This window comes from Hippocampus comes, unplaced genomic scaffold (genome assembly GCF_001891065.2).
Source record: "Hippocampus comes isolate QL1 unplaced genomic scaffold, H_comes_QL1_v1.1 scaffold246, whole genome shotgun sequence".
Classification (NCBI taxonomy): Eukaryota; Metazoa; Chordata; class Actinopteri; order Syngnathiformes; family Syngnathidae; genus Hippocampus; species Hippocampus comes.
Window position 1 is genome coordinate 48,277 of NW_017806220.1, and position 14,512 is coordinate 62,788.

Sequence of the window (14,512 nt, forward strand, 5' to 3'; positions counted from 1 at the left end):
ACCCGCGGTTAACCTCAAGTAGAACTTCAAACAAAGAATTACATGGCGTGCATTTCAAACATTTGCGTATCTGAGCCCTTAGTTTGGCAGCTTAATGCTAGCATCTATGTGGCCGTAGTATAATGTGGTAAAGTGAACACAAACATACAGCAACACAGACAATATAACATTACTTAGTCATACATCTTTCAGTTTCTGCGAAGAACAGCTCACGCGACCGCCGAGGAGTTGTGACGTCTTTTCTCGATGTCCTGTATATAGTCCTATACTGCCCCCACGTGGCCAGAATGAGCAGCACAATGTGCATCGATGAGAACGCTAAAGGCCTCCCTCAAAAAAAAAAGTTGGCCATTCGCTGCATGCAAGAGACAATTTGACCTTTAAAATGCAGACATTTTGTGAAATGGAACCATGTTGTTGAATTTTCTACGTTGAAAGCGGAGGTTTTTGTGGAATCGGCATTGCAAGTGTCATGAAGTGGAGCCACAGCCACAGATCAATGGAAATAGACTTAATAAGATTACAACTGTCATCTCGCGGCTACCTTTCGCTCTCTTTTAAGTGTTTAATCTCTTCGGATTAACAAACGAGTTGGGCGCGGAAGTAAAGCATGCTCACACTACATTGACACTGAAGACGCCAGGGGACGAGTCTCGAGAAAATGAACCGCGCTTCTTCCAAGGCCTAAAAAAGCTGTGCATTTCAGATTCATTTATTATTCAAATACAGCCCCCAGGATTTCCACAGAGTAGACCAAAGAACAGCAGCACTCTGGAGCAGACCGAGGAACATCTGGAAATTGAGTCTGAAAAGACAAGTACCAGGCTTGTTATAGATCTGACTCTGGAATCCATGGTAAGTTTACAACATTGGAAAAAAAACACCACTGGTAGTTTTCAGCTAAAATAGTCGTGTCAGTGAAAACAAATTTTTGAGATTTATAAAAACAATGTTAGCGCAATAAAGGAAGCAAGTTGTTTTTATATCTTTAAAATTGGGTTTTCATGCAAGGGACTACAGTTCCATAAACTCGTATTTCTTTGTTGTGAAATAAGGGAAAGCCAGCAAAGAACATTTTTACTTGACCTGCCCAATTTACCTGTAAAATGTTATCAAAGTTTGTTGCTTTGAATTTTTTTACAGTGCATTATTACACTTCTAGTACTGTACCTGTATATCAAGCATTTACTATTCATGTGTTATGTTTTATTATTTTGGATGACACAATTTTTTTTAAAACTATCAATATGTACCGTACAAAACATGAAACATACATTTTGAAGAGATAATTGGACACTTAAAAATAAAATAAAGGCAGTACAGCAACTGGAAAGCAGAATTTTGCTTACACAATGGTGCGTCTACAATCGCAAATCATCATTAGCTAATTTCACACAGCCTATCGCTGCTTGTTAGAACATATTGTAATGCACCCATAACTTTATTCAACAAACAGTAAGACAATAAGCACATAATAGGCACATTCAACACGCAGACTGGCTAACCTGAGCTAACAACAGTCCACTACACTCGCTGACGCACTTGTCACTCAAAGCCATACACACTCAAAGTCACAGACACGACAGTGTAGAATGTAAGGATGGTGACTCCAAATAACGCCTGCCCTTCACATCCATATTTTGTTTGGTAATGCAAAAGCGATTTTAATGCGATAACTTGAATAAACGATTTTAAAAGCAATTTTGTTCAGGTGCTAAGCCTTTATCCACAATTCCACTCTCAGCTAAGTATCTGGTCTGCCACCCTGACCTTTAAATTATGCATTCCCTCCTGACCAGGAAATGTCGCAAGACCAGTTTGACTCGGTGGCGGTGAGCGTGGAGTCGCTGCTGCGCGACGCCAATCGGATGCAGACGCAGTGCCGCGAGCGCAGCGAGCAACTGTCGCTGGCCGCCACGCAGCTGCGGGTGGAGTCGTCCGCGCTGCGGCAGCAGTGCGAGGCCTCGCAGCTGGACATGGTGCACATACGCCGCCAGCTGGATGAGCTGATGGAGACCAAGTTGGCCTTCGAGGCCCGCGAGAGGCAGGCGCGCAAACTCAGCAAACAGCTTTGAGGAGGAAAGAAATAAACACTCATCAAATTGAAACGGTGTACCTTTGTTTCATTTTCAGATCTGCTTGTTTTGAAAGAATTTGAATCATTATTATTTATTTGCAGCACTGTTAATAAAGTGATTTGGGATCATAATTTGTTAGATTGACGGGAAGATTACAAAAGAGCTTCAACAGCTGAGACTTTTAAAGTTGCTAGAGAGCAAGGTCCCGATGCTATTGTCAATCACGGGAGTTAGCTAGCTGCTAAACGTCAGTAAATTCAGATAAAGTTGTTTTGCTCCAAACAACTGCGCATCTCCGTTTATTCCCCCCCCCCGCCCCCCAACCTCGCATCATCAATTTAACAGACACTTAACCCTAGTAGAGGCCGCCAATCAGATCCGAGCACGCCAGTAAGATAAACCAATAGCGAACAAGATTTCGGTTACGTCGAAACCAATGACACGCCTCAAAAACGTTTTGCCGCCTCTGTACCCGGAAGTACCAATAAATGTTAATAATAAACTTGTACTTAAATGTATAACTTTCACAGTAGTAATTATTACATGTGTTTCTGTATTACGCTTTCAAACTAATAAATTTCGGCTGAATTATTTCTTCCTAAATCTGTATGTGGATGCAATACAGGTCAATTGACCACCAGGTGACGCTAATTTACTGCATGTGTCCGGGATCCAGTGACTAAGGCAAGAGTCAAGCATTCAGTTTTACATGTTTTTATTAAAGTTGCATAAAAGTGTAACAAAAGTGGACAAAAACAATTCCTGTTGTTGATATTGCTACATTTGTTTGTTGGCTTGATTCAATCGTCCAAAAAAAAGCACAAGCTTCTTTCTGCACTGTTTAGCTCTTGTATTTAGCCTCAATGCCAATAATCAGTAGATTGATTTTTTTTTTTTTTTTTTGCAATTTTCTCCAACAGTAAAAAAAAAATCTGAACAGTCTAAAAAGGTATGTGACTCTGGTTGACCTTGCCTCTTCTTGTAGTACAATCTTAAAGTTTCCTGCAAACAGTGCCGGTTTGGGTATGACACAAGGACAGCCAAAGGAATTAGCATCTGATTGGATTTTTTGTTTGTGTAAATCCATGGCCTAGCATGAAAGACGTTTCATGATCGCATTAAAAACAGATCAGTATTCAAATGGTAAATGTCAAGAACATTATCACTGTATCAAGGCCTAAGTATTAAACACTCACTTCTAAAAATAACAATAAAAAAGCCAAAACATGAATATCATTTGTTTAAAAAAAAAAAAAGCTCAGTAACACACTTTACACCTTAAAAAAAAAGTCCTCCATTTATTTGGTTTGTGTAACATAAATAATACCTAAGGCAACATCTGTTTCTTAAAGAAAAGAAAGCGTGAAAAGAAGCAAGCGGATGAAAATGGAGGAGAGCGAGGACACGAATGAGACGGCGCGCACACATGATAGCGTTGTCCTGCTGCCGCCGCCACAGGTGCTGGCGATTGGTCACAGGAATCACAGCAAAACGTTTGTGCTTCTCCTATTGGCCACCGATCACTCTCTGGACCGGACAGGCATGAGATTCGAGACAAATGGCTCATTCTCTGATGTAACTGGCAGCTGCAGCTAGAAACGCAGCTGAGAGACAGCTGTGTAGATTCATGCTTTTCCAGTCCTCAATTTTGACGGGGTGGGTGAGGGGTTGGGTGGGGGGTGTATTCAAAGTGTTCAAAATTGAACCTTTGCTAACACCCGTCACGCGATTGGTGACTTTGATGACATCATGAAATCCCGAGACAGCTCTGGTGACACTTCCCACCTTCACGTGACCGCAACGAGCTGAGCACAAAAGAATGAAGTGGGCTGAAAATGGCCAGAAAGGGAGCAAGAGCAGCAGCAAGAAAGGGAATAAAGAGTGACATAGAAGATTATAACAATTATAAAAACAACAAGGCAGCTTAGTTGAGGGACTGCAAGAGAGAGTGACCCGCCCAAAACAAATCAACTAAGAGGAACCAGTCCTTTACTAAAAAATAACTTTCTCATAAAGAACAGCAGAAAAAAAAAACTGTCAAATGAAGAAAACGTGCTATGATGATTGTAACATTTAGCAACCAGAATATGCGCGGGCCCACTGCACATTAGAGGGCAGAAAAACACACTGGAATTTAAGAAAACCTACTTTAGCCACATCTACAGTACGATCTTTTTTTTTTTCCTTCTTTTTTTTCCTTTTTTTTTTCGATTGACGCTGGTCTAAAAATACACCGTGTATAATTGTTGATGGTCAGAGTGCAGATTTTTTTTTTCAGCAGTCTTTCAATGCAGTAAATGCGGTAAAAAGGAGGCATTGGTGGTGTACAGTAAAGATCACCCCTAAACTCTGCAAGGACTTCCGTCGAAAAACGACCTCCAAAACAAAGCAGACGATGAACTTTTTGACTAAACCCCTGACCTGCCGAGTAAAATATGACTAGTCTTCCCTTAAACTCCAGCACTTGATGACTTGAGTGACAAAACGGGTGAGAAGGGTGGGTGCGAGGAAGACGAGAGGTGGCTGATGAACGAAGGATGATGGAAGGGAAGGATGCCATCATTTTTTCTGAGGTGTGGAAAGCTTCTGCATCCCTCGGATCTTGTCCAGGAGCTCTGAGATGAAATCCTACATCATAGACGACACACTTGAGCCAAACTCGGTAGGAAAGAAAACATTCGAAACAAGGGGGACGGTGTTCTTACCGCAGTGGGTTTAAAGCAGTCCACCAGTAAGTCCTGCGAAACAGGAATGGATCCATTTTAGCTCCGAATGCATTTTAAAATGAGTCCAAAATGAGAGTTGCCCAAGTCTGGTTTGACAAGCTTTGCGGAAGCCTGGTAACGATCCTGATCACTTGAATCAGATGTGATGGAGAAAGGAGACATCTAAAACAGGCTGGATAAGGGCTCTCGGGGACCGGGCTTGGGCACCCCTGGTATCAAACCACCCTGTTCGTTGTCCTACCTTGACCCTGGCGGCCCGCTCCACATCACTGGGCATATCCAGCAGTTCATCCACATCGATCTCAAGTTCTGGGATGGCCTCCTCCTGGGAAGAAAGTGAGCGAGGGAACACCGCCATCAAGGTTTTCATTTAAAAAAAAAAAAGTGTTACCAAACTGTCAAGTGGACAAGTTGTGTATTTTGCGGCTAAAACAGTCATTTAAGTTGGAACAATTTTAGTTCGCGCAACAAAGCAAGCCAGTTGCGGGAAAGCCAATTTTCACAACAATAATACTTAAAATAGTTGAATTGCCCAACTTAAAATTTGATCGGTTTGTTGGCTGAAAGTTTTGAGTTCACCCACCTTTTTTTTTAACAGTATAAAACTAGAAGAGGAAGAGCGCGCATAATGTCATCTGACTTCTAATTTTAGCTTGTGTAAAGTGTCTTGAATGTTGCTCACACCAGAACTGCCTGTGCGTTTGACTAAAAATGCAGCAGCTCAGCCATATCTGGCCTTTCTCCCAACAGTGAGCTACCGAATGTGACCTCTAGAGGGAGACATTCTTCCAAAAGTAACAACGACAGAGAAACAATCGACGAGCTCAACAAAAGGTCAAGAAAATTACAGTAATAATAAACCACACACACAAATCACTCACACGCTCTCTCGCGGTCTTTCTTTGAACGTTGTTTCCCCACTTTTGGCTTGGGCTGAACGATTTTGAAAAATAACATCGATCAACATCATTTTACTATTTTTTTTTTTATCAGCGATGCAACTCACTTTTCCAGATTTTTTTTTTTTGCGCTGATTCAAAATTTACCCTCGTTTCTCCTCCAACCAATCAGGTCTTCATCGTAATAAAAATTTTAATAAGAATTATAATAATACAATAACAACAATACAGTAAGTAATATAGCCTAATATATTTAGTAATATTTATGAAGGGTTTGGTTCAGCAACAGCTGGAATATTTTTCAGAAACCTCTGCATTTGATGTTGCTGCCATTATTATTGACGTGCTTCTCCAGGATTCTGGCATCTCTTCGCTTCTCCCTCAGCCCGAGTCGCCCGCACCAGCTGTCTGTGCACCTGCCCACTACCCCCCAAACAAACTCAACACTGCTCCTTGTGTGTCACATGAATCCAATCGTCATTCTTTTATGAATATATCATGAAGACACATTTTCACTCAAGCACATCCAGACAGGTTGGTGTCACTCACAAAAAAAAGAAAAAAATGGTATCCAAGTGCTACTCTGGAAGGCAATAAATAGGCATTTGCTTCTTTTTCCTTTGTGTCCGTCCATCCATTTCCAAATCCACCAAGTACAACTTGAAATCTATTGGAGAGCCTGCGTGAAATCGGGGAGCCTGAGGCGGGATGGCTTGCAAGAGTCTACAGGAGAAACAAAGAAAAGATCCACAAGGGAGGATTCCCAAAACACTCCCTCTGACTTTTAGTCTGCTTCCCTCGAGCGCCCTTTGTGCTGCTTTGCAGACGATTGACTCACAGATTGCTGACAGAAATTTGCACACTTGAGCAGTTTTGAAAAAAAAAAAAAAAAAACGTACAATTTGCTTCCCAAGTGATAAGAAAAAAATGTGGCTAAGGCTTGATGAAAGAGACATTTGAGTTCAGCAATCCACAAATCCATTAGGGTTGTGTTTCGGTGTCATTTTGTAATCCACAACGGGTCTAAAAGGGCAACCAAGAAAAAAAAAAAAAAGAAATAAAATTTGCAAGCCAGGAAGCCGTTATGGAGATTAGCTTATATCCTGTTTGGCAACCTTGTCAAACTTTGCCAAACACGCCTGACAGCTTAGTGAAGGCGTCTTATTTCATGAACTGACGAGTATTAAAGATTATATTTGCAAGGAGAAATTTCATGGCACTCCAATAAGCTCTTCATTTCATGTGCAGAAGGGGAATTTATTGACTCTATAAAACGTTAAAAATGAATATTGCACTTCGTATGAGGATCACTTGCGCTACGAGGGCTCCCTCTAGTGGTGTGCGAACAAATCACGGAATTAAGTGTTCAAACTGGATTTTAAACATTTATAAATACAATTTTGAGGAATAAAACCTATCTGTCGTGTTATTTGTGCGGTGGCGCTCAATGTAAAAACTTTTGAGTACCACTGTGCTCGAGTACTGGATTTCAAACACGTCGTTACTCCGTCGCGGCGGAGGCAAGACATACTGTGAGTCGGCGAGTCGCAGCGGGAATGAAAAGTGACGGCGCAGAGCCGTCGTGTCATTGTGCGTGCGTGTCAGTTGTGTGTGTAAGACGATCAGAAAGGCCCAGTTCGGATTTCTCTTGGCGTGTAGTAGAAGCGGCGTCAGTGGCGCACAGCTCAAACGCCAGTTAGGGTTGAAAAACAGCAGATTGCGACACCCGTCATGTACAACACGCTGCATTTAGACTTAAGACACAAAAGTGGGTCAGCACAGACAAACTGCAGGCGCATTTTGCCATACGGTTGATGAAGCAAGTCCGGGTTTTTCAGCCAACATTTTAACTGGAAAATCCTGATCATGAGTCAGCCACTCATTTGAGCTCCGAGTGAGCCTGAATGTTGTACACTTTCAACACTGCTGAAAGTGATTCCAAGCAGGAATTCTGAATGACTGACTAATTTTTATTTTACTAATATAAATTTTGAGGGTGTGTAATAGTCTTATTGTGTGTGTGGAGCTCATGACATTGTTGTCACGCATCCCACAATGCACTGCGCCAAATGTAAATAATGCTGCTTTAGCAGTATAGATAACATGTTGCTGGTTTGAGTATGAGCAAATGGCACGCTTTGACAATCGGGGTGCCACAGCAAAAGGGGACAAGGGAAGGGGCAAGCACTGTAAAGACTTAATAAAAAAACTAACAAAAAAACAAGGCATCATAAATGCCATCAAAAGGAGGGCCAAGAACAAGACGGGAAAGTGGCATTCTTCTCATAGTGGCGGTTACCGCTTGTGTCGCTATCACTTCATACCAGGTGAGCCAATGACTGAATCAGTTTAACCATCAAACGTGATTGTATCGTTATTTACTATTCAATGGCGGTGAAAGACGTGACAACGGTGACTCCAGTGCCGAGGAGGCTGCTAGCGAGCCCACGCCCGCCGCCGCTTCCCGAGCCGGCTCGGAATTTTGTCTGATTTTAACCCATCAAAACCTTTTGGAAAAATGGGTCTGGGCTCTTATGGGTTAAGAGAAAAAAATGTGTATGATCGTAAGCAATCACCCAGATAAATATGCGTTTTATCATTCTCTATTGTGATTCCTTAGCGCACAGGTGCCACACGATACCGTCCAATATGGCGGCATAAACAAATACATGCAGGAATAGCCATGCGATGTACGGAGATCCATTCAGGGTTGGACATGAGGACAATTCAGGGTCGGACATGAGGACAAATTACCCCCCCCCCCCCCCAAAAGGGTGATGCGAGTTTCTCTTGGCTGACATCAAGGTACATTTCATTGACCAAAATAGACTTCAGGACACTGGCCTCATGCTCGGGATTAGCCTGCTGGCCTGCTGTGCTTCATCAACAGCAACGTTTTGTCGAGCTGAGAGCAAAAGGGGACGAAGGGAGGAGATAGCGGGGTGGGTGAGGACGCGCCAGACAGGGAAGTGATGGCAGGAGGCCGACGGGAAGCAGGAAGGGGTGGAAAAAGTCGGCCGCGTGGCGCTTAAACAATGCCCCTTGTCTCACTTTCCGGCAAACTTTTTCTTCTGCTACCCATCAGCGCCAAACACACGATATTACTTGACCGTAGCTACAAAACACATGTGACCAACACGGGATGCCCCATTAACATGTGATACGTAGACTGGAGACAGCTCAAGCAAACAAGAGATTGCTTTCTTCTTTTTGAAAGTGAACTTCTTCCGTGACGCAAAGTTGCGTTCATGTCCGAAAAGATTTACAATGAGAATACAGGTTGTTTTTGTCGAAATTAGGAGCAAGTGGCTCTTAGGAAGGTGCAGTTCAACTTTCATTTTTTTCTTCTTATCTGCCTCAAAATCCAAAATGAACACACTTTATAAAAATGCCGTCCATGTCAATTAATCAGCTTGAATGTGCTCCCCCCCAACACTTCTTTTTCTTTCATTTACTGGCTGATGAAAGCCAGCCACCACGTTCTGCATTTGGTCTGTAAGCGTCCAAAACGGTGTCTCACGTCCGTCCCAACCGTCCCTCATGCGCTCCGACACGGCTTTCACACAAGCTATTTCGGTTCAACTCAGCTCATGCGTCATCATCAAGTGCCTTTATGTCCTAAAAAAAAAAAAAAAACTCACCTAAAACAACACAAAGCTCACATTCAATGCAGCCCGCTGGAGCCTCGCAGCAACATCAGGGCAGATAAAAAATGCAAACAGGCCTCCAGAGCCTCTTGAATGTCATGGACGTGTATCACGCAGGGCCAAACCACAAAGGCTGCCTGCCGTTCAGCATGCCAGGAAACATTTGTCGCCATACTCGGGAGAGTGTAGGCAATGTGTTGCTTTTTCAACATAAATAACTCACTTTAGAGCACTGCGGTCACCCAAAAATACAAATCTCTTCTACTACCAACCGTCAAATTTGAGTACAAAAACATTTTTGGGTATTTTTGTTTGGTGATGTGCCCATCGATGGTTGAATGAAACAATGCCCAAAGTCATAGCTGCCCCACGTAATGGTTGAATGATTCAACTTTTTTTTTGTTTGTTTGGCCTGGTCCAGTGATTCACTGTTTTTTTGGGTAATATTTACTTAACGTGAGTATGTGTGTGCATGCATGCGTGTGTTTGACTGAGCATGTTAGCCAGGCAGCCCTCAGGGTGACATCCACCACACCAGAGCAGGGAGAACACATTCTGTCCCGCACACCATACCGATATTTTCTAAGCAGCTCGCAGCATTTTAGCAAAAAGAAAAATGGCCAATTTGTTGCGAGGAACAGTGTAGATTGATGTCCAAACCATGACCAAATTTCTCCATTCATTCTCACTACAACTGTAACACGGAGATTAAGAGGAGATTGAAATAGAAATGCACACAAACAAGGATTAATGCCGATTATCATTATGTCACCAGTGGCGACAGAGCAGAGGGTTTTGAATTGTGATTCGGTGACTGTTTGGATGCAGTCTCTGAACGGTTTCCTTTAACCCATCACACTTGGCTGACAGGCTGGCCCGTGTGACACGAGAGAAAATGACAAGCTCGTCAAGTTGAGCCAGTACTTGAAACGCAACACTGGAAAGAGTGAAGTCACCGGTGCGCGCAGCTCAACGCGGCCAACACCAGCATTTTGACAAACAACCCAGCCCGGGTCAAGAGAAGAAAACCACGCAGTGCATTTTGGGATCCCACCAAAAGCGTATATTCAACTCCGACTCGTTTCAAGACAAGCAGCAGTTTGGCAGAGGGTAATTCTTCAAAATAGAGGCTTCAGGATGTTTTAATGCCACTCCAGTTGACGTTTACTGTCACACCACACACAGAGTAAAATAAAAAGAGCTACATATTGTGTGGATTTAAAACAACCACATAACTTTCCATTGGAAGTTAACTGCAGTTCAGCGCTAACACAGATTGGGAAAAGCCACAGACAGGCTAACGAATAGCATCTAGATGGCGCCGTTATAATGCTGAACACAAGCGGTACAGCAACATATGTAGACAGATAATATAACCATACTCACGGGAATATGTAGTGTGTGTGTGTGTGTGTGTGTGTGTGTGTATGTGTGTGTGTGTGTGTGTGTGTGTGTATCTAGCTAGTTAGCTAGCTAGCTACTAGAGAGAGCGAGAGAGAGAGAGAGAGAGAGAGAGAGAGAGAGAGAGAGAGATGTGGGATGTGCATCTCGCCACAAAAAACGATTCGATACGATTTTTTGATACCCGGTGTGCGAAAGGATTCGGTTCACCTCAGTGGGATTCCGATTCGATTCAACATACGTACGGCTCAGTTCTGGAAGGTATGATGCAATGCCTTTTCTGTTTTTTTGTTTTATTTTACATACATTTGAATGAACTTGTGACTGCTGTAAATGTGGCATTTTCTTCAAAGATATATCCCTCCAAGTGCGACGATTCAATTCGATACGATTCAATTCGATACATTCGCAACTTCACCGCTTGGCCTGACGTGGCTCGCGGGCGTGCTAGAGCCTATCCCAGCTGTTTTCGGGCAGTAGGCGGGGTACGCACGACGCTGGCTGCCAGCCAATCGCAGGGCACGCAAAGACAAACAACCATTCACAAACACAATGACAGTCACACCTAGGGACAACTTAGAGAGTTCCACTAGCCTGCCCTACATGTTTTTGGAATGTGGGAGGATACCCGAGTACCTGGAGAAAACCCACGTACTCATAGGAGAACATGCTAACTCCACACAGGAAGTCTGGAATCGAACCCTGGACGTCTGCACTGTGATGCGGACGTGCTAACCAGTCGACACTGTGCTGCACACATTCTCAACTTATATATATATATATATACATATATCTATATATACATATATATATATATATAGATAAAATTGTGATTTTCCTTTACAGTACTGACAATTATTTCTCATGAGTCATAGGGAGAATGCGGTGAGTTGTTTATACTTGTTTTCGGGTACTCCTTCACTTGGTCTCTCTTCCTGTCTAAACATCCCGCTTAATGACTCACATCCCTTGTTCTCCGTCTTTCTCGCTATTCCTCAATCTCTGCATTTGTTGCGCTAGCTCACAAACCTTACTCAAGGAATCCACACACACTTAGTCACCTACACTCCTTGTGAGTCCTCCATTTCAAAACACACCACACGCTGACTCACCCCACGCCATCATCCAACTGGAACCGTGTGCACTGCATGGAGCCACGTGTAAACCATTAACACAAATGTGTGTGTCTTCGTGAGGGGGGGCGTCTTTGCTTGCAGGGACACACTGGGGTCTTTCACTTCCTGGTGTGCAACAACCGCGTTTTGTTGTTAACCTTTTTTGGCCTGCCGAGTCAATCACTGTGTATTCGCATGTTAGGTTTAAGGCAACTCGGCATGTCGTGTGTTTCCGCGTGTTTTTGTGTGAGGACGGTTTTGGCCTTCCTAGACACCATGTCTGTATTGGAGACGTGGCATAATTAAGTTAATTAAGATTAAAATCAACAGCCTTCTTGTGATCTAAATGGGGCCAATTACATCGGCTCAGGAAGAGGAAACAAAACGTCATTCTTGTGTTAATCACTTGTGAAACGCTGACTATCGTACTATAACAATATGAGTAATACAGTCACTCTTTATGCTGAAATTGTTTCAAATCAATTCACACAATGTCACTCCTGACTCAAGAAACTGCCACAAGTCATGTTAGCTAATGTTAATATGCTAGCGTAGCATCGCGTTGGACGACTTCATTCGCAACATTCCGCGAATTTTATGTCCACATCGGAATACCTGAATGATAATGACGGTACTGCCATGATGCCTGAATGCCCCAGTTTATTGATAAATGATATTACAATCGGCAAAATTGATTATTCGAGTACTTTTAATTACACGCTTGTTAAAGGTATAAAGATATCATCCTGAAAGATTAGTCGGACAGGAGGTGGGTGACTTTTTTTTTCTTTTTTAAAGGGAGACGTGACTAAAGGGGTAGAACATGAACACGCCTGGTTGCCATGGTGCTAGTCTCCTTCCTCTTCACAATGATGAAGCAGGTGGCTGGATGAACATCCGACATGTTGGCAGGCAGGAATGCCAGCGCAATTGGCAACCGGTGGCGTTCTTTCAAGGAGTTATTTGAAGGAGGAACATTCCCAAAACCCTTTTGGAATCAACTCCAAGCCTTTTTTTTTAAAATATATCAATCGTCGAAATAGCCTCTGTCAGACCCTAATAAGGACGCACGTGGCTAACAAAAGGGGAGGAAGACGAACGTGCCAGGGTTCTCCTCATATCCGCTGCGAGCTCAATCAGCCTCTCTGGTTGCACTGCTTCCAGCACGTGCTGAAAAGAAACCGCAAGAAGCTTCTTGTACGTGACAAATGTTGAGTAACTCAATGAGGACAAAGGATTTTCTCCTGGACTTATTCCCTTGGATGAAAATCCTAAATTCTCTGAGTGTTCTTCACCCACTGCCGCAAACTCCCCACACACACTGGTATCGGGGCTCCTAAAGGAACCAAGACTCCAACATAACCCATTTGCCCGTATTTGCATTTTAGTCATTGAGTTGTCCTGTTGCTGGAACTTTGTTGATCGAACAAAGTTCCAGCCCCATTCCCTGTGATATCGCTGGATGAGATGGGCCAATTTCATTGTTCGTGGTCAGCTCACCCACTTGGACTCAGTCCATGTCAGTCAGATCAACAGCTTGCCAGCTTGCTTCATTAAACTTGCATCCCAATTGACCCTTTATTTTTCTTGCTGAAGAAAAGACTGAAAGGAGAACCCCACAAAAACAAACAAGAACTGACAGAGGCTGCAGTAAAGGTCTGGAAAAGCATTTCAAATGAAGAACCCAACAGTCTGGTGATGTCTTTGGGTTGTAGGTTTGTTGCAGTTATTGCAAGTAAGGGTTACCCCTCCAAATATTAAACTTTCCGTTCATCTAATAATGTCCGTACTAATACGTTAGCTTACGGTACTTGAAAAATGAGTGGCTTGAAACCAAAGGTGCTCTGTCCTGAGTTGCTTCACACATTTACATGTCAATCCCATGAAATCTAAACTGGAATTATAAACATCTATCTGACATTCATCTTTTGATCGGAAATCCAAATGTCTTCAGCATATAACAAAAACAAAGGAATTGAGCTTGCCGCTCCAATACTTTTGGACGGGACTGTAAAAAAGGTCCACTAAGGCAGTGTTCCCCAACCTTGATTTAACCAAGTCACGGGAATCACTGCATGTCTTTGCGCCTTCTGGATAAACAACCTCAATGGCCTCTGACCTGACAAACACTCAGAAATTCCGACAGACTCACTCCAAAACCCGTCTTCCCAGAAGGATGCAAGGCAAACTGTTGAGGCTGCAACCACCCACAGATTTCCCTTATCTTCCCCAACCAATAGTTTTTGTCCATGTACTTTTTATTCTGCCTATCCGAGTTTCAGACGTGCATCTGAAATCCATTATTGGCAGACAGTCAAAGCACATTGATCCCAAAATCCTCTGCGGGTCACTTAATCACCTTAAGTGGTGTTTAGAGTTTCCCCCTCGACACTTTCTGGCTGTTGGGATACTCCACACAACAACGGAACGTAGGCAGGCTCCATGTTAACCAGGTGTGCCCCCCTCACTGTCGCTCTTGAGGGAAAACTCCCAACCTGCTAAGCATTCTTCACGCTAGGAATAGCATGTGGGTCATTGCCAGCTCAGTGAAGTTGACATGAGCTTCCGAGCTTACCAGCAACTGAAGGTTACGACACCAGCGTGGCTTTGATGGGCTTTTCGAGTGGGCCCCTCACAGGAAGCCCC

The 14,512-nt window shown here is 43.3% G+C and overlaps 1 protein-coding gene across 1 annotated transcript in view; it reads right to left on the minus strand.

The window, feature by feature from the left end:
* Window positions 1–3,327: 3,327 nt before the first annotated feature.
* The window catches only part of ppp1r14bb (protein phosphatase 1, regulatory (inhibitor) subunit 14Bb), a 12,363-nt gene continuing 1,178 nt past the window's right edge, over window positions 3,328–14,512 (minus strand). Inside the window, exons 2-4 of the mRNA XM_019856108.1 lie at window positions 5,046–5,129; window positions 4,784–4,816; window positions 3,328–4,706 (exon numbers count right to left, since the gene is read on the minus strand). Coding sequence (XP_019711667.1) covers window positions 4,638–4,706; window positions 4,784–4,816; window positions 5,046–5,129 — 186 coding nt within the window. The 3' untranslated portion in view covers window positions 3,328–4,637. The remainder of the gene's footprint in view (window positions 4,707–4,783; window positions 4,817–5,045; window positions 5,130–14,512) is intronic.